General features: G+C 49.4%; 6 protein-coding genes across 6 annotated transcripts; 4 read left to right on the top strand and 2 right to left on the bottom strand.

Moving 5' to 3' along the window:
* Positions 1-485: 485 nt before the first annotated feature.
* CABS01_06062 (uncharacterized protein) lies at positions 486-1,957 on the bottom strand (the record flags this gene model as incomplete). The annotated part of the gene is made up of 5 exons (XM_060539429.1): positions 486-692; positions 755-894; positions 965-1,212; positions 1,318-1,634; positions 1,739-1,957. The coding sequence occupies 5 exons, from the start codon at positions 1,955-1,957 to the stop codon at positions 486-488; spliced, it is 1,131 nt and encodes a 376-aa protein (XP_060404824.1).
* Positions 1,958-3,798: 1,841 nt separating this feature from the next.
* Positions 3,799-5,404, top strand: CABS01_06063 (uncharacterized protein; the record flags this gene model as incomplete). The annotated part of the gene is made up of 3 exons (XM_060539430.1): positions 3,799-4,114; positions 4,194-4,757; positions 4,812-5,404. 3 exons carry the CDS (start codon positions 3,799-3,801, stop codon positions 5,402-5,404), a joined length of 1,473 nt encoding a protein of 490 aa, XP_060404825.1.
* A 428-nt stretch (positions 5,405-5,832) lies between these two features.
* Positions 5,833-6,819, top strand: CABS01_06064 (uncharacterized protein; the record flags this gene model as incomplete). Its single annotated transcript, XM_060539431.1, has 1 exon — positions 5,833-6,819. One exon carries the CDS (start codon positions 5,833-5,835, stop codon positions 6,817-6,819), a length of 987 nt encoding a protein of 328 aa, XP_060404826.1.
* A 288-nt stretch (positions 6,820-7,107) lies between these two features.
* CABS01_06065 (uncharacterized protein) lies at positions 7,108-11,297 on the bottom strand (the record flags this gene model as incomplete). The annotated part of the gene is made up of 7 exons (XM_060539432.1): positions 7,108-8,102; positions 8,158-8,313; positions 8,384-8,431; positions 8,493-8,552; positions 8,616-8,852; positions 8,924-9,847; positions 10,103-11,297. 7 exons carry the CDS (start codon positions 11,295-11,297, stop codon positions 7,108-7,110), a joined length of 3,615 nt encoding a protein of 1,204 aa, XP_060404827.1.
* A 1,917-nt stretch (positions 11,298-13,214) lies between these two features.
* Positions 13,215-15,137, top strand: CABS01_06066 (uncharacterized protein; the record flags this gene model as incomplete). Its single annotated transcript, XM_060539433.1, has 6 exons — positions 13,215-13,526; positions 13,594-13,789; positions 13,856-13,993; positions 14,057-14,194; positions 14,423-14,734; positions 15,118-15,137. The coding sequence occupies 6 exons, from the start codon at positions 13,215-13,217 to the stop codon at positions 15,135-15,137; spliced, it is 1,116 nt and encodes a 371-aa protein (XP_060404828.1).
* Positions 15,138-16,888: 1,751 nt separating this feature from the next.
* CABS01_06067 (uncharacterized protein) lies at positions 16,889-17,317 on the top strand (the record flags this gene model as incomplete). Its single annotated transcript, XM_060539434.1, has 1 exon — positions 16,889-17,317. The coding sequence occupies one exon, from the start codon at positions 16,889-16,891 to the stop codon at positions 17,315-17,317; it is 429 nt and encodes a 142-aa protein (XP_060404829.1).
* Positions 17,318-18,290: the final 973 nt, after the last annotated feature.

Consider the following 18,290-nt stretch of genomic DNA (forward strand, 5'->3'; position numbering starts at 1 on the left):
CCTTACCAGGCCCCGAAGGTGACAGTAACGCAAAGGGTTTATGTTAAGAGATGAAAAGCTCTTGTAAAACCCGAGTACCTCTGGTGGAGTAGTGACTCACTTGTCCGTGGCGCGCTGTTAAGGCTTTCAACCACCAACAAATCCGGATATTATGGCGCGTCGCCCGATGCGATGTGTTGTCATGAGAACTCGGAAAAGCGAGGTCTTGTATCCCTTATCCCTCACAGCCTTTGCGGTCATCTTTCTCGAAATACACATCCTCCGACAAAACTTGGAAGTTGACTTTGAGCAAAAGACGAGTTACCTAGCGGAGCTGATCTTCACGACAAATCTCCCAGATTCGTAAATGCAGAGGCTTCGCGACGCATTCAAACGCTCAGGGGCTCGAATAGACTTATACAATCTTTCTCTTTATGCTTAAAATTACAGTTGATAAACCTTACTCGCAGATGTCGATATCTGGGAGTGGTTGACGCTTCATTACGCTATACATGGAATGTTGATGTGCTGACATGGATATCGGTCTTTCGTATGATCCCTTTCCGACTTGAAGAGTCATCGTCGTCGGTCTCATGCTCTCTGGCACCCGCACGCGAGGTGCCCCGTTTGGCTGATGCATGATACGTTCTGTCGTTGCCACTGAGCGAGCCAAGCTTGATGCCTGGGCCAGCACTTCCAAGGGCGTCTCCGCTCTACAAGAGAGATTGGGTTAGACACCGTCTACAGCATGACGCGGAGTAAGGGCATAGCTTACCTCGCCTGTGATTTTGTAATTCCCGTCGTGAGAGGAGCCATAGTAAAATTTGAATAGTTTTCGCAGGGGAGGAAGCGACGATCCAATTATTCCCAAACTGCACTCGAGGTTGGAAGTAATGCTGATGACTCCTAGGTGATCTATAGGATAGGCATGCCGCGTAAGTTTAGGTTTGAAGAAGAGAAAGTGTAGTTGTAGAATATGACTTACAGGCGATCTCCGTGGGATATTTCGCAGTGTCGTAATACTTGAGGTAGGGCATGCGGATGCAGGTAGCAATACTGGCGAAGATTCCGAGGCCGAGAATAGCTATGACTGAAACTTTCTTACGGCGAGACATTTGCAGGCCGGCCACAATAAAGAAGGGAACAATGGCGCATGTCCAATCCGTCAACATCTGAATCGCAGAGACGATGTAGCTGACAGTCTGCAAGCTGATCTTCTTTTGGCATGATCCCCTGTTAAACAAAGTCAGTGGACGGACGAAAAGGGGCAATCTGATTTCCAATAAAAAAGCTGATGTCCAATCGCAACATCCACTATAGCTCAAAAAAAAGACTTACAATGCCGGGTTCCATGTTGCTGCAAGCGGGGTGCAGTTTGCAAAGACAAAGATCAAAGCCAGGATGGCCACGACCACCATTACAGACATGTTGAGGATCATACAGATGACCACTCGCTTCCGTCGATCCAGACGTATACAAGTGAACCCAATGGCGCACTTAATAATAGTTGACGAGATGAAGTATAGTACTTCCCAGTAGGTCTGATACTCGGAGGCGCGAATCAAGTAAAGTTGTGATGGGAGGTCGGCATCGTGGAATCCTACGCCAAAGCGTGATGCAAGAACTGCGAAAACGACTGCTGGTATAAATGGAAGCTGTTGCGCTGTTAGTTAGCGAGTTTTCGAGAGTGATCTGGTATAGTAAAATGATACGAATGGTTGAGGAGCGCAAGGCTAGTGTCTAAGCCGAGGAGACCTACAGTTCCTATTACTGCCAAATAATCTTCAACGCCCCAGAGTCGTGATGAAGCACCTGATAAACCGGCACGAACGTAGATTCGGAGTGACACGACGATGACGCTGATAATGCCCAAGATGATGGCGACAAACTCGACGGCAGGCGCCAGGCCCTTGGGGGCAAGGGGCTCAAGTTGGTAGGCAAAGGCTTGTATCTGCTCCCCCGTCATAGAAGCCGCCATCTTGGGCGTAGTTCGGTCAACCCTATGGCCTCCGCTTCACAAAGGAGGTCGTTCTATGCCTTTTCTTCGTCGCGGACCCGAGATGCCAAAGAGGGGAAGAAAGCGAATCTCGAGACGAACTTTGATCTAGACTCTAGGCTGGAGACATCGGAGGAATTCAAAAGCGAAGTGGGATGCCGGGAACATGCTGCCCACCACATGGGAAGGGAGGCATTTTACTACAGACCGCGGTTCCTGGATTTGACTGACAGCTGGATGCTGTGGGGGAGCTCCGACGTAACGTGCACCCCTGGTCAACGTCTGGTCTCATTCCCATGTCTTCTTCCCATGGTTAAGTGGAGGATTTGGCTCCTTGGACGTCCCAGAAGAGGCAGATTTTCGTAGCCAACCCCACAAACGGAACGGCAATAAGAGCTCGTTGAGACTTTAATATGTAGATACCAAGGCAAGATATTCATTTTCAACATGTCGACCTGGGCCTTGGGTTTCGACGAGTCAGCGGAAGCCACATTTTGGTCGAGATGAGCCCTGCCTCGTGGGGCGAACTGTCAGTTTTCGTCCGAGGCCCTCGCGACACCCATGGCGACGAAACCCCTTTCTGCCATCAGTGCCATGGCTTCTTCATGGCAACTTTGCAAGGCAGCACATAAGCGAGACCATCGGCTCATCGATGCCTCCTCTTCGGTCAAGGTATGTAGGTTTCGCTAACAGCTCTAGCTGCAGTAGCTGAGTTCAGTCGTTAAGAGGATTGATGCAACCCAACCAGTTTTCGTGGTGCAGTACGAGATCGCCCCTGCCCGCGATCAACCGTCTCGTTACCATCTTTGACGTAGTGGCCGCTGCGGACGCTTGTGCCGCGGGTTGGTGCAATCTCTTTTCGTCCCTGGCCTAGAACTGGGGGTTCGTTGGCGTTTTGATAGGACCCGGGGGAGGGGATCCTGAGGCAGGGGAGTGGTAGCGAACTCCACCGCCCGACGCTATCCAGCCAGTCAAATAACGATGATCACCAGGACGGCACGTTGCAATAAATGAATCTAGCTGTGCCATAGGCTGCAGTTTTCGTAAAACGTCCAGGACCCTGTCTAAGAAATACCACCCAGCACCACGTACAAGCCACTGACTCGACTGCAATGCGACTTCGGCCAAAATCTGGATGGTGTTTTTGTGCTCTAGGATAACGGCGAAACCCTAGAGGCTGGTGCTGTGCCAATTTCATCCGGGTTGATTTTTTCTTGAAAACTCATTATCACATTGGTTCGTCAGTTATGAAGCTCGATCCTTTGGGCGTACCTGTTCTGCACAACTCTGATGCTGAGAGTACATACCGTGCTAGGTACGCCAACACGATAGTGACACACACGCTTCGCGCAGAGACAGCCTATGAATACTTACTCAGTCCCACGCACCCATCTGTGCAGCCGTTAACGCAACACTCAAGATTTCTATTGGCAGAGGATCCGGGATGTCCATACCTAGCGTGCTAGCCAGGCCACCCAATATGTTTGACACCTGATTCTTTACCAATGCGGCGGGATTGTCCACATCACGGATAATAACCCTGGTCTGAAAAAGCCGCCAAGTGGTCTAGGTTAGCAGTTGCACCAACAAGTCACTTCATGCGGAGCTTCCTGCTGAAGAATGTGGCACTGGGGTTGCAAGATCCAGGGGTCTTATCAACTGACCACTCAGAAGCTCGAGATATTTCATCCATTTTCCGAAGATGTGCGAATTTCCGCTGTTGACCGTCGAGAGCTCCCCCCTCTCTCATAATCATACTCTTCGCTCTTTGTTTGTACAGACAACTCGTGTAGACGGTGAGTCATCGATCGTACTTCGTCATAATGTTGGGCACTATTCTTGCATTCGTGGCGCTGTTAGCCTTCTATCTCATCGGCAGCGCCATCTACAACGTCACTCTCCATCCGCTGGCCGATGTGCCCGGCCCCAAGATCTGCGCCATTACTCGAATTCCATACTGGCTTGTCGCATTGAAAGGTGAAGATATAGAATGGATGAAGAGCTTACATGAAGCTTATGGCCCTGTCGTTCGTTTCGGCCCTACGGACCTAAGTTACACGGCCGGAGAGGCCTGGAATGATATCCATGGGCCCAAGGTGACTGAAAAAGCCCAAGAGTTCTCAGTTCAGCCTGTGAATGGTGCGTCATATCCCGACAGCTTAGGTTCCCAGATTCAACTTTGGCACATGAGCTAACACCAAATACCGATGGGTTGCAGGCGTCCCAAGTATGCTTACGGCGAACACCGAAGATCATGCTCGAGTCCGTCGCCTCTTCTCACCTGCCTTCTCGGAACGTGCGCTGAGACAACAAGAGCCGCTGTTCCGGAAGTACGTGGACCTTCTGATGTATAAGATCAGCGAGATTGGCGAGGAAGGAAAAAAGGCCGTGGAAATGACCCAACTGCTCAACTTCGCAACATTCGACGTCATGGCCGAACTTTGCTTTGGCCAGCCCCTTGGCCTGCTGGCGAAGAACGAATACAGCCCCTGGGTCAGATCAATCTTTGAGTCGCTCAAGATGTTGCCCATCGTCTCTATCATCAACTACTACCCCATCCTAACCACCATATTTAACCGCTTCGAGCCAAAGTCTGTCGTGGAGCAGCGTGTCACTCACTGCAAGCATTCAGAGGATCGTGTGAACCAGCGGTTGCAGGATGGCTCTGACCAGCCGGATGTCTGGAACCTCGTTTTGGCGGCGAAGGAGGGCAAAGGCCTGTCTCTCGAAGAGATGCATTCGAACTCGGAAATTTTCATGCTTGCTGGATCGGAAACGACAGGTAAGAAAATGTCGTAATCTGTGGACTTGAGGGAAAGCTGACTGAGTGCACTAGCTACACTTCTTAGCGGTTGTCTTTACAATCTGCTCACCTACCCCGATAAAATGGATACCCTTCTTGAAGAAATTCGAGGCAATTTCACAAAGCTGGATGACCTCACGTTCGAACGTCTTCAAGAGCTGAAGTACATGAATGCCTGCCTGAAGGAGGCGCTGCGCGTTTATCCCCCGGTGCCGATCGGAAGTCCCAGAGTGGTGCTCCCAGGTGGACAACAGATTCTTGGCAAATGGGTGCCTGCTGACACGCGCGTGTCTGTCCACCACTGGTCGACGTACAAATCCGAGTCCAACTTCAAGAACGCCGACACTTTTACGCCAGAGAGATGGCTCAAGACGGACCCCACCTACGCCGGAGATGCGCTGGAAGCTCACCAACCGTTCGGTTTCGGGCCGCGTAACTGCCTGGGCCAAAACATGGCGATGCACGAGATGAGACTCATTCTGGCTACTTTGCTCTTCTCATACGACCTCGAGCTGTGTGAGGAAAGTCGGGACTGGAAGAACCAAAAGGCATTTGCGCTCTGGATCAAGAACCCATTGATGATCCGCGTAAAACCATTGGCAACACAAACTAGATTGAAGATTTGAGGTAAACTCCATTCGTCTCACTTCGGCTTTGGTCAATAGTAGTACCCTGAGACCCAGCTCAAGCTGCAATGGATACAAACACTCTTCTCTTGACTAATGGAATCGTCAATTAAGTGACGTCAAATTATTATTGTGGTTCTGAGACATCTAAGGGATCCAACCGGCGGGATGCTGACAATGGCGGGAGATCGACATTTTAGATCGTGTTAGTCCAAGCGCGACCTCGGACACATTTCGTCGACTTTTGGGCTTGACCACAATTATAAAGCAGCCCACCGATTCCTTTGTCCTCCGCATAACACTTTCTGCTTTTCTAACATAGACCGCAAAATAACAATAAATCCTTGTAATCAAATCATATAATTGTTCAAGAAGAACTTTGCGCGATACCTGTAACTTTATCGTTCAGAATAGTTACACACCTCAAAATGACGACGGTCACCTCTAGGCGTCTTCAAATATCGCCATCCATAACGTACGAATACTACGTTGCCAAAACTTCGAAATTTCATTTACCGAACCTCCTCTTTTTACACGGGTTTCCCTCCACTGCGACCGACTTCCGCCAACAACTAGAGCACTTCGCCTCCCTGGGTTACGGTGTCATCGCGCCTGATCTTCTTGGCTACGGCGGAACTTCCAAGCCACATGACCCGCAAGAATACACATGGCGCAAAATGAGTACACACATCAAAACCATACTGGACGCGGAGAACTTCCACACTGTGGTAGGCGTAGGCCACGATCTAGGTTCATGGTTCCTCAGCAGACTTTACCACTTTTATCCTTCCCAGTTCGGGGGTTTGGTGTTCTTAGACGTCGGATACTCTGTGCCCGGGGAAAAGTTTGATGTCGAGATGATCAACCGAATGACAAAAGAGATGACTGGCGAAGAGAGATTTCGATACTGGGATTTCTTTACGGATGACGAAGGAGTGGCCCTGATGGATCGAAATGTCGAGGCTGTGATATCTCTCATGCATGCTTCACCTGAAGTCATGGCTGCCAATCTCGGGCCGCCTGGGAAAGCTAGAGACTGGGTCTCCTCTGCAAGAATTGCGCCAGCACATTCTCTTAGCGACCGCAACGCTCGAGAAAACAGCTACTTTCAGGGAAAAGTTGCCATATTCAAGGAAGGGGGATGGGCAGGTCCGACAAATTGGTACAAGGCGCTACGAAACAACTTGTCATATGAAGATGAGAAGAACATGATCAAAGAACTCGAAGTGCCCGTATTGTTAGTCGGGTGTGGACGGGATGAAATGACGGTAGCCTCATTCCAGGATCAGATGACAAGCCCGTGGGCAAAGGCTGGGTATCGCTTTGAGGTGCTTGAAACAGGACACTGGGTCATGATTGAGGATACAGACGCTGTTACGCATTTGTTGCAAGATTTTGTCAGCCGCTTGAAGTGAGCGGATCCGTGGCTAGTGGTCGATAAGAGGCATCTAGCTTGGCCCGACTTGTTTCATCTTTTATGACATGGTTACCAACAGAACAAACTGATCTCATAGTGTTCATATCGTAAGTATGATGACTGAACACGGGAATCTGAGGAACGAATGAGACAAAAGCATAAAGAAGCACACTCCTCCGATACAGCACAAGAGGTCGTAAAGTGAGAAAGACTACTGCTTTATTCAAACGCGGCTAGGAAAAACACAAATCCAAAAAAAAAAAAAAAAAAAAGTGAGCCTACAAGGTCAATAGGGACGATTGGGCGGCTGCTGGCTAGGCGACTCGTACATGGATTGGACACCTCTATTGATGACTTGCTGCGCATTCTGCTGAGAAAGTGGCTGGTGTGGTGGTGTCGCCAGAGATGGGCGTTGTATTTGCTGTGTGGGTGCCATAACCCCGCCTTCTTCGCCGGAACCTTGGAATGGAGGGTTTGCAACTGGTACTCCAGAATAGCCCAGAACCTGCCCAGAGGAATAGCTTTGTGACTGAGGCTGTCCGTAGCTTGTCTCCGAGTAGACTGGCTGGGGCATATTCAGATTTTGATAATGATAGTACTGGGGTTGTTGCTGCTGTGGCTGCGAATAATGCTGCTGGTGTACTGGCGGTGGCGGAGGCGACTGTTGAGGATGATTGACGAAAGACTGACTCTGTGAGGCTCGCAAGAAATTCGCTTTTTTCTGATCTCTAACCGTTCCACCCATCGACGTAGGAGGCACAATCTTGTTGTCCTTATCGACCCAGACAGCTCGGAGCTGATTATCCATGGCTCGTTGCGCTGAGTCCACCTTGTACAAGTCGTTCATATACTCGGTGAACTCGACATAGGCATCTCGGACGATCTTGAAATGACTTACGTCCAGCGCGACCGCAGTCCTAGGTATCGGGGCGACAGAGTGGCTCTTATCATGTGCATCGTATTCAGCAAGCGCTAGTGCCGTCTGACATGCGTTGCGAATCTGTCGGCCGTTCCAACGTGCCGACGAGTAGTCAGTGAAGTGTTCGCTCGCAAATCTCTCAATCTCAGCCTTATCAACATTGATTATTCGACCTTTCCTTTTGAAACGTGCTTCAATCATATCCAGGTTGATCCTAAATACCTCGATGGTCTTTTCCTTATTGAGTTCTCGATACAGGAGACTGACATGGATACGAGAGGTAAAAGCCTCATCAAAGTCGCCAACACGGTTAGTAGTTAGGAAGAGGATGCCGGCGTAGTATTCCATTACGCGTAGGAAGACTTTAGCAATATGATTAGAAGGACGGTGTCAAATTTCGACATTGGGGTAACCAACCTGCTACAAGCCCATTTCGTCTGAAGTCTTCCTTTGTTCTCTCGGCAAGAAAGACGTCGGCTTCGTCTAGGAGAAGAATGCAATCCCACCTATTGGCTAAGGCGAAGTTCATCTCGAGAGCTTTCTCCACCTCTGATGCAGTTGTCCCCAGGTCACCTGGTCACGAACGAGATTGTTAGTGGTCATGTGATCAAATTGCTGGTGTAACCGTTGACTCAAGTCTTACCGCAGGTGATTTGGAAGAGTGGTTTTTTGAAAAGTTCCGCTACTCCTTCTGCTCGATGATTCTCATCAGCACAAGAAACCGATGAGAAGCAGACATACGATATACGAACCCGCTGTGGATGTTTTGCCCACTCCAGGAGCCCCGTGAAGAAGCATGATCAAACCTTTGCCTAAAGTAGGTGGAACAGGTTAGCCCATTCGCTATTGAAACAACACGTAAAGGCCCTCAATACCTTTGCCTTTGACAATATCGAACTCCTCTCTTTCGCCTGTTGCTGACTTTTTGTCTCGAAAATGTTGAGCAATGAGTGATTCGATCATGGGACGGTGCCACTTTTCGAGAACAAGGCGATCAAAGGCGGTGATTGGTTCCTTCTTCTCTTCGTTGCTCAACACTTCGGGGTTTTCTTCCGAAGCAATCGACTTCTCAGGCCGGTGAACGTCGGTCAGATACGAAAGGTCAAGCTGCGCTAGATGAACCAAGATGTCAGTACGAAAGAATAGAACAATTGACACAAGGTCGAGTTTGGTATACACGTACCCCATTTCCGGTTTCGCAAAACGAAACCAAATACACGATGAGACATGATCAACAGGTCATCGTCCGAGATTAGGGTTTCACCAGTGTCGCTGTACAGTTCCTCCAACGGTCGAGGGATAACTGCAACTGAGAGCTGTTCATTGAGGCTGCCTGCCTTGGGAAGGAGGCTGTCGACATATTCAGAGCTCTGCTTCTCGTCCACAAACGAGTCATCGTGCACAGCCTCCCTCCGGCAGCATGCTGCGCGACAGCTTTCATCTTTCTCGTCTTCCTCGTCCTCTTCGTTCTCTTCGGTTGTCGATACTCCAATGAGAGTCTCCAAATGTGGCTTCCATTGTTTTTGCGCCCCGTTTTCCACTGTAAATGCTGTTTCGAAATCGATCACCACTTGACTTTCGACCTCATCCCGCACCCCCAATGTCGGCCCAGCATAATACATGTGCTTCACCGAAGCAACCTCAAGGAATTTACTACCTCGGTTCACAAGCTTTGTTCGGCATCTCTGATGTGGAGGAATAGACATCGTTCCGCTCCATTCCGAGTTGCTGAAGTCGACCCGCCTGATGGGGTGAAAACGGAGAGGGTAGACATCCAAGGATGTAATGTCTCTCGCACCGTCGAATCTTTTCATGTCGAAGACACTTCGTACAGGTCCAAGATGCTTTCCATCGAAGTCAATATGTATGCAGACTACACTGAATGCCGCCTTCTTCTTCCGTTTAGTCTCAGGTAAGCTGTAGTAATTACCCCAATCACGAGCAACGCTATGTCTAGCGCTGGTGACTTTGATGACCCGATATGCTTGCTTGCCATCCTTGTTGATGACCTCTGTTCCGGGTCGGAAGATGTGCCACAGGTCAGAGAAGAAAACCTTGCAAGGGTCGGATGTGTTGAGATGTTTCAGCCTGGCCAAGATATCCATGTCTATGAAGCTCAGGAGGCATCTCAAATGCTCCATCGCTATTGTTGACTTTGTCAACTCTGGCACCTCGTTCGTCTCCCTGTCCAAGCCATCTTTAATTGTCTGCTCATGCTGATCTCGGCTTTCAGAAGGTGTCTGATCTTTTTTCTCATCAGTTGTAATTTCCAGATCGCCCGTAATAGGTCTTGGTGAAAGAGATCCGGCAGGTCTAGAATGGAGTGGAGTGTCTGCGTTCTCCTGTGCGTCATTCATGAGACTTCCAGCAGCAACTGTGGCTGCTGATCCTGAGCCGGATGCAACACCGAACTTGTTCTCCAATGCCGTGCACCAGTCCCGCAACCTCGGCTCGCAGAATGTCAGCGCCTTGAAGGGCCTGATCATGATAACAGTCGACTCGGTTCGCGTGTGCAGGGTTCTCCCCAGTAAAGTTCCGAGAATCTGGAAAAGCGCAGCTGAATGAATTCGAATTCTTTCAGGGAGTGGCGAGTCCCCAGGTGACGTTGACGCAAGTGCATCAGACTCTTGAGGTGCGTCCGTCTTGGGGACACTGTGGCCTGAGTAGCCATACCAAAGACGATAAGCACCCAGGTCCTCAGCGATATCAGGTTCTCCAACTAGAATGTCCATGACACAGGCATCTTTCTCTCCCAGGCCAGAGAGCTTACTAAAAGAGAACCATTGTAGGCGATTAAGCTTGGCCAAGGCGTAAATGGGCTGGGTGTCTTCTTCTTGGTGATCATCTTCCTCAGGAGGGTCGGAATCATTTTGAACCTTCTCCCCTGGCTTGAGAACTTCGTCATGTCTACGCCTTTCTAGTTCCTCTGCCAAGTACAGGCGGTCCATTTCCCACTCAAAGGTCTTGCGAAGCCTGTCTCGGCGGCTGCCAAAGTCAATAGTGCGGTCGAAATCATCAATATCCTGGCCTGGTACATCAGCTTGACCACTCAAGCATTCGTGAGAAGGGTGAAAGTGGTCTGGAGGATCAAATCTCCTTGTTCGATGAAAAGCCCATGCCATACGCCATCTCCTCTGATAATTGTTACTTTGCATGTAACCACGGGGCCTGGAATCTTCTATGCCCCAATCTCCCGGATCCTCTGTGGCCTCCCACTCCTTTCGGTGCTTGTACAGGCATGCTTCCATCTTTCTATGCCGCTCTAGATCGGCTTTGAGCTCTGGCGGCAAGCCCTCTTCTTGGGACTTTTCCGGGTCAGGTTTGGCTTTCGTCTCGAGTTCAAGAACCTTCCTCTGAAGGCCTTGGACGACCTCAACAAGCTCGGCAACATCGTTTCCGGCGAGATTATCGGTAGTTGCGAGAAAATGTTCAGGTAACCTGGCGATATCTTTTTGGTGGTTCGCCGCGTTGTTCTGAGTAGAATCCGGCACATCGCTGATAGTGATATCAGCTGTTCTTTTCCCTATATTTTCTGAATTCGTGATAGTAGAGGCCATGTTTGACGGTCTCACAAGTAGTAGTAAGCATCAAAGATTGCCTGTCGCACCAACTGTAGGAAGTGTGTGGAGGTTTGAGGGAATTTGGAGCGCGTAAAAAGTTGTCATATAGCTATCAGCCAAGAATATGTGAACATAGTGTAGCCGGCTAGCTAGCGAGTAGTTCGTGAAAATCGAGGTTTTGGCTTCAGGTGTAGGCAGGGTTAGCTGCAACAGTTGAGAATGAATTGGCGGAGTGGAGCCATCCGCTTCCGTTCGCTCCTACATCATATGCAGTCAGAGAGGCGTAAGTCTCAATGCAGTCCTGCATCCGAGTCTCCAGCCAGTGTGCAAGCAAAAGTAAGTACTTGCATCGCATACGCAGATATGGCAACCGGCTTTGGCCAGTCTCCGATAGACCCTAGGAGTCAGAGTGAGGCTGTGTCTAGACGCGAGCTTGTGTGTCAGGTCTCATTTTGAATCAATAGATAAGGCAAATCAGCAGCCTCATTTTGGCTGTTGCAGGAAAGGGACTGCCTGGTTTCTCCGATGATTGGGTACAATCATGATCCTCAGGAGTCCCCCCTACCCGCAGATGTAGCATAGGCACCGCCGTAGTGTCCTTCCGGTAGATCATGCATCAAATATTGGTCTTCGCCATGTCATGCAATAATGAGACAAGGCACTTCTTTTAGCGGGGATTTGTCCAAAGAGGCCGTAGTGATGAGGTGCCAACTTGTGATTAAAGTGCATGAGTGCTTGATGGATCATGTTCTCCTCGGGCTAACCAGTCATTTCTTGTTTCCCTGTCAAACATGGCGCTTCTTGGCGAAAATGCGACCCGAAACGACCCGGGTCTAGACCTCATTATCTCTAAATATGGTCATGTGCTCTGTCCATTTTGTTGCACCTATGCATGTAGGTAGAGGTCCTTCCAGATATTGAAGTAACCCCGCATGCTCTTGGGCCCACACTGCAAGAAGCAGGTAAGTCTGGATGCAAGCCTCCTTACCGAGCAGGAGCAATTCGCGCCTGACTGAGCCTTGTTTGTTTCATTTTTGCACTCAAAATGCACTTTGAGCTGGCGAATCGGGCTCCTGTGTGACCACCACCAAGTGTCTAGACGCTCGTATGACTACATGAGCCATGCCGTGATGCCCAAAAAGCCTGACTGACAATAAGCCGAGGCAACGGAAACAACGTAAAATACCTGATTTGTGACATGTGTGGGTGCCATCACAACCTGCCGCTACTGCGCCCGAAGAGTGAACAGTCGGCGATCGCAGGATAGAAATACAAAGTGCCTTGATTGTAGTGACAATAGCTTTGAAGAGTCAGCGCATCGCCGAAGACCGAGACGCCGATTCATCTGCTCTTTCTTGTCTCTTCTTAAATCTGTGAACTCGAATGTGTCACAGTGACTTGCTAAGAATAGTCACAGCGTTCTCTTCTTGTAATCAAGCTCTCAGCCGCATGAGAGTGCCTGGAAACGGGTACGGGTAATCTATGATAGCAAAAGACCTACACAACTCCTCAATCAAGCCGCTTGCGTCAGGTAAGCAAGTCTGAAGCACTAGAAGAGGCTATGGTCGAATTCCTAGAGAACATAAACCATCATGCCTTCTCTCAAGTCTTGTTAGTCTAACATCAGAAGTGCCTTCGTTGCCATTATCTATGCCTGATTCAGAGCCTTATACATCCAGACGAGACTACCAACTTGCTACAAGTTACTTCGTTGAGAACCATCTTCCAAAGCATCACCCGGCATTTGCAAACTCTCAAGTTAACTTCGATTCAAAGCCTGGATATCATGCCCGGAAGGACGGGCCTGTTGCCCAGACATTGGCTGATAGCCAGGCCGTGGCATCCGTAGCTTCGAATGCCTTGGTAAATGACAACGCCATCCCTCCAAGGCCAGAATGGACAAAAGTTTCCGCCATGAACTTCTGGAACGGCATCTTCCCTAAAGCCATGCATCAACTCAGGTCAACGCCTCCGCCCAAAGACCGTGCTTCCACGATTTTCGATATTAGAAACAAGCACGACTGGGACACTGTCTACAGCACCCTCGATGAAGCACGGAACAAGTACCAGAGGGAAGGGGGACCTCTAGGATGGCTGCGGAAGGTACGGCGTAAGGGTGCTGATAACATAACTTCGGTGGAAGGGATAGTCAAGATCGTCTCGAAAGCCACCCCCAACGACCCTTATGCCACACCAATTTTGGGCGCATTAGAGGTTCTTTTGGATGTGAGAAAGGCCTACATTGAATTCAGTCCAAAGCATTGAAGCTTTCATTCAGCTAACATGCTATCAGGCTGTCAAGACCGCTGCAAGTGTGCGGAAGCAGGTCCTGGAAGGCTTCGAGGGCCTCGTTCCCATTTTTTCCGACGTTGAGCTTTTTCTTGGGACATTTCAAGGGGACTTGAACATAGAGAACGCTTCTGTGGACCTCACCGCTACGACTCTCGGAGCCATTGAATATGCCATTGGCTTCTTCATTAGCAATGAATGTAAGTCTTTTGTACTGATCCGTAAATGAGAACTTGAGACGTGGACTGACGCTCAACACGACAAAGTCAGCAGGGGTGGGAAAGCTTTCTTGAAAGTTGGTGGTTACGAAAGCGACCTCAGGCAGAGTCTTGAATCAATCAAAGAGAAGAGTAAAGCCCTCATGGAGGAAGCTGCGAAGTCTCACATTCATGAATTTCACCTATGTAGGTCTAGTCTACTACTCCCATTCTTACACCGAGACTAAAGGCTTGGGCCTACCTCCGAAGACTCTCGAGAGACAAGGAAGTTCCAGGAAGGATTGTCACAGGCCATGAACTCCGGCTTCAACAAGATGGAGGCTTTGATGCTTGAGTATGCTGAGCGACAAGAGGAGCGCTTCCAACAACAAAGTCGTGAATATGAGCGTGAGTTGAGTTCTTCTGTTCTTCTTTCTTGATGGGACAGTTGGTGACGATGAAGACTTTTCCCAGGCAAACTCGAAGCTGCTCTCCAAGCAAATGCTCATCTGAGAGTGGAAAATGGGATGTTACGAGCCGCCTCGCCATCTCAGCAGATGGCCTTTCTACCCCCCTATACCCAGGCGCCTGCCATGGATTGGTATATCAGTCAAGGTGCTTTGCGACAGCTCTTAGATGTCTCTGATATTGATCTGATCGACATGAATTTCGTAACCAACAAGAAAAATCAGTTTCCTCCAAGACAACGTGTCTTGGCCGAGCAGATTGTTAACACGCTATTCTTCCGAGACTGGATGGTGTCACCGCACTCAACCAAGCTTCTCATTCAATGGGACTTCCGTCTACCCAAAACTATTGCCGGCGTCACTCCCCTTTCGGTATTCTGCAGCACGGTGGTACAATCACTCCGGTGCAAGGAGCAATTTATATCAGCTCTTTGGTTTTGCGGGCAGCACATCGACAATTCCAAGGCAGCTAACAGAGTTGGTGGGCGTGCTATGTTGGCCAGCATCATCGATCAGGTTTTGAGACAGCATACTTTTGATATGCGGGCGTTGTACCGTGATGTTGATCCGAATGATTTGCAAGAAGCTGGGATCGAGACTATGAGCAGGATGCTGAATTGGCTTGTGAGGCAATTGCCTCATACAACGACCTTTTTCTGTATCGTTGACGGTGCTTCTCTGTATGAGCGAGAAGAGCTGCAATCGGAGGCTCTGGAAGCGTTTCAAAACCTGCTGAGCCTTACTGTCGATCAAAGCTTGAGAGCCAACGTCAAAGTGCTAATTACAAGCACACCAGGCACGGCGATAGTGCGAGCTGCCTTTGAGGCGGAAGGTTTACTTCTAAATGTTCACACTCTTCCACAGCTCGCATTGCCGCCGAATGACGATAGAGTGGATAGGGTAATAGGCAGAGAACTTGGAGCTTAGTGCTCATGCCGTAGGCGATGGGCTGTGGCGTGTGGGACAATATTTGACAAATTCTGCTGCATATTTAACACCAAGAGAAATCGTCCGGGGTCGTATGTTTGCCGTTGAATCAAGATTACGCGGAATATCTGCTCAACTGAGCGAGCTTTTCGGAGACATATTGATACGGGATAACGACAATGTGGATGAGCTTCTGCGTTGTACTCAGTGAATTCTATTCGCGAAACGCCCCCCACCTGACCGAAGTTCTACTTTGCGATGTTTTCCAGACTGACCAAGTACCAAGGAGTTCTGGCCGGCCACGAAACAAACGTTACCAGCGAATGTATGGACCGCTAAGTCATCAGCTCTTCAAATGGCCTAACTGAGACCGCAGTGTTCAGGTTTGGGACCGTCCAATTCATTCACGAGTCTGTGAGAGACTTCATGTTCCTTGTCAAAGACCGCGGCTATCAGGAGTTTTGGCCTGGCCTTGAAGCGAATCTCCAGAGCCTGGGCTATGAACAATTGAAGCGGCTTTGCTATTCTAACATGATGGCCGGCATAAAATCGAGTTTTGTGGAAACCCTACCGACGACACATTCGGAGTCTTCATATTGGGAGGAGCATCGAAAAAAGACTAACGAAAATGTTTCCTGTTTCTGAATACTCAATTGTGTATGTGTCGTATCATGTAAATGCTGCAGCCAGAGATCTCACGCACGAAAACCTTTTGATATACTTCCGCCTCCAAGACTAAGCAAATATTGCCAACGCTGTCAAACTCCTTATTGGTCATTACACATCAACCGTTTCATTTGTATACGTCCTTGCGGAAAGAGGCTTTACTGCGCTGATCAAAACACATATGCGGCAAAATCCGCAAGTTCATCAAAGAGGAGAGGAATACGGATTTCCGCTCTTTGCTGCGTTGTCAAATGCACATCTCCCCGCAGCTAAAAGCCTTTTGGGGCAGGTTGCAAGTCATATTTCCCACAAACAGCTATTTCCAGCTGGTAGTTGTATGAAGTGGCATTGTGGTCGACAGTGAGGAATAGTAACAAGTCCGCTCCATTGGGCAATCATCAACAATCACATTACTCTCGCCATATTGCTAGTAATCTCTGATTACTTCTATTATGCGCAGAAAAACTCTCGGAATCAGGCCGACCTTGACTCGGCTACAAATGTACATGTCGCGATCCAAGAGGATGGCAAGATCGCCGTCTCCGGCCAAGTGGTCACGTTGGGACCGCCTCATAGGCATGCGATCAGGCTTCATGATGCAACGAATGAAATGTTAGTCAACATGGGGGATCCTTGGGGAGACTCGCCTCTATCATTAGCCACCAGAAACGGGCAAGAATATTTGATCCGAGTGCTTTTAGGCTGGGGATCGCATCTTGAGACCGCTGGTGACCGTTGGGAAGCCACAGCGTTGTCATATGCTGCAGAATCTGGACATGGACACGGAGCCATGTCCCGTATCCTCTTTGAAAGAGGCTCAGAGATCAACTATCAAGATGCCCAGGCTCGGGATCCATTGCTATTTGATGTCACAAATGGGCACGAGGGGGTAGTCAAGATGCTGATAGAAGAAGGGGTGGATATCCGGCACACCGACAAAAAGAGCCAGGAATTCCTGCACGCAGCGGCCGAAGGAGGATTTGAAGGCATTGCTAGGCTTCTTGTTGAGCTTGGGCTACCTGTCAACAGAAAACGGACATCAATGGGCGACACACCCTTGCATTTGGCAGCTTACAAGGGACACGAGGGTGTCATAAGATTTCTCATTAAGAAAGGGGCGCTTGTCAATGTTGAGGACTACAGCAGACTAACGCCTATTCACTTAGCTGCTGGAAGCGGCCACTTGGCTACGGTAAGATTACTGATTGAAATGCATGCATCTATTGATACTACCGATCACAATGGTCAAACGCCTCTCCATTTGGCAGCTCAGTGGGACCGCGAGGCGGTCGTAAGACTGTTAATTTCAGAAGTAGCGTCTATTGAAGCGAAAGACAAGGACGGGCGAACACCCATTCATCTAGCAGCCAATCGTGGCATTGGAAGTATCGTAGTTTGCGTGAGTCAATGGACTCCCGTGGAAGAACTCACCTTCTGTTGGCAGAAACTCATGGCCACGCAGGCGTGGTAGCAATTTTGCTGGGAGCCAGGAACAGGGAAAAATCAAGCTCTGGGTTTTCATGAAAGGCCGTATGAGCCTTAAGAGAAACAAGTTTTGTGGCAATGCGCATCTTTAGGCGAAAGAAATCGTACAGACGAGGCTACATACATCTTCCACCTAGGTGATCAGCGTGCGCTTGAATCATCCACGTTATCACGCAGACGAGCCACGGCACCGTGCCGCCGGACATGGTCGCAACATGAGGTACTCCGAGCCAATAGCCCGGGCCGTTCAGTCCTCGATGACAAGAAACCCCACCCGTGGGTGCCGAGAGACTACGGGTCGACCGTCTCGATCCACCGTAGAACAAAGGTACCTGACGTTGCTCATTGACCAGGTCGGTTGAAACCTAAGTTTAAAGACAACCTTGATGATCAGTAGACCAAGTGAGTATCGGTTACTGGTTCTCGTTCTCGTCTCCAGTTATGGATCATTGCACGGACGGCGGTTCTAATGCTAATTAGTTCTTTTTGAAATTCCTCGGTCCCGAAGGAACAGAGGCTTGGTTCAGCGACAGACTTCTTCGCTCTACCCACGCCCGAGGCCTCGGCCCAGGGACCCAAGAGAAGGTGAATGAGTGAGGTGAGCTCAGATGAAGGTAAACCTCTGTGAGGCAATGAGCTCGCTAAGCGGGCTCCTCTGGCCAACTCCGTTTTCCATCATCACACAATCATTAGCATTGGTCTCACGAAAAGCCAATGTCTGAGGATGAGCCTTGCAAAGACATCGGAAAGTCATCTTCAGCTAGGGAGAAACCGTCTTTGTCGATAATAAAGTCGTGTATCCATCGGTTTGCCGGATTAATCATCATGGATGCAGTGCTACCCTTCCGGTCCGCAAGCCTCGAAATATTCTTTCTCATGCGGTTGCAATTTTGTTTGGCAGGGTCCGTCTTGGTCTTCGGACCCAGTTGTGGTAGGCGGCAGCTTTGAACAGGCGTGTC

The sequence above is a fragment of the Colletotrichum abscissum genome (assembly GCF_030869225.1).
Source record: "Colletotrichum abscissum strain IMI 504890 chromosome Unknown Scaffold_12.1, whole genome shotgun sequence".
NCBI lineage: Eukaryota > Fungi > Ascomycota > Sordariomycetes > Glomerellales > Glomerellaceae > Colletotrichum > Colletotrichum abscissum.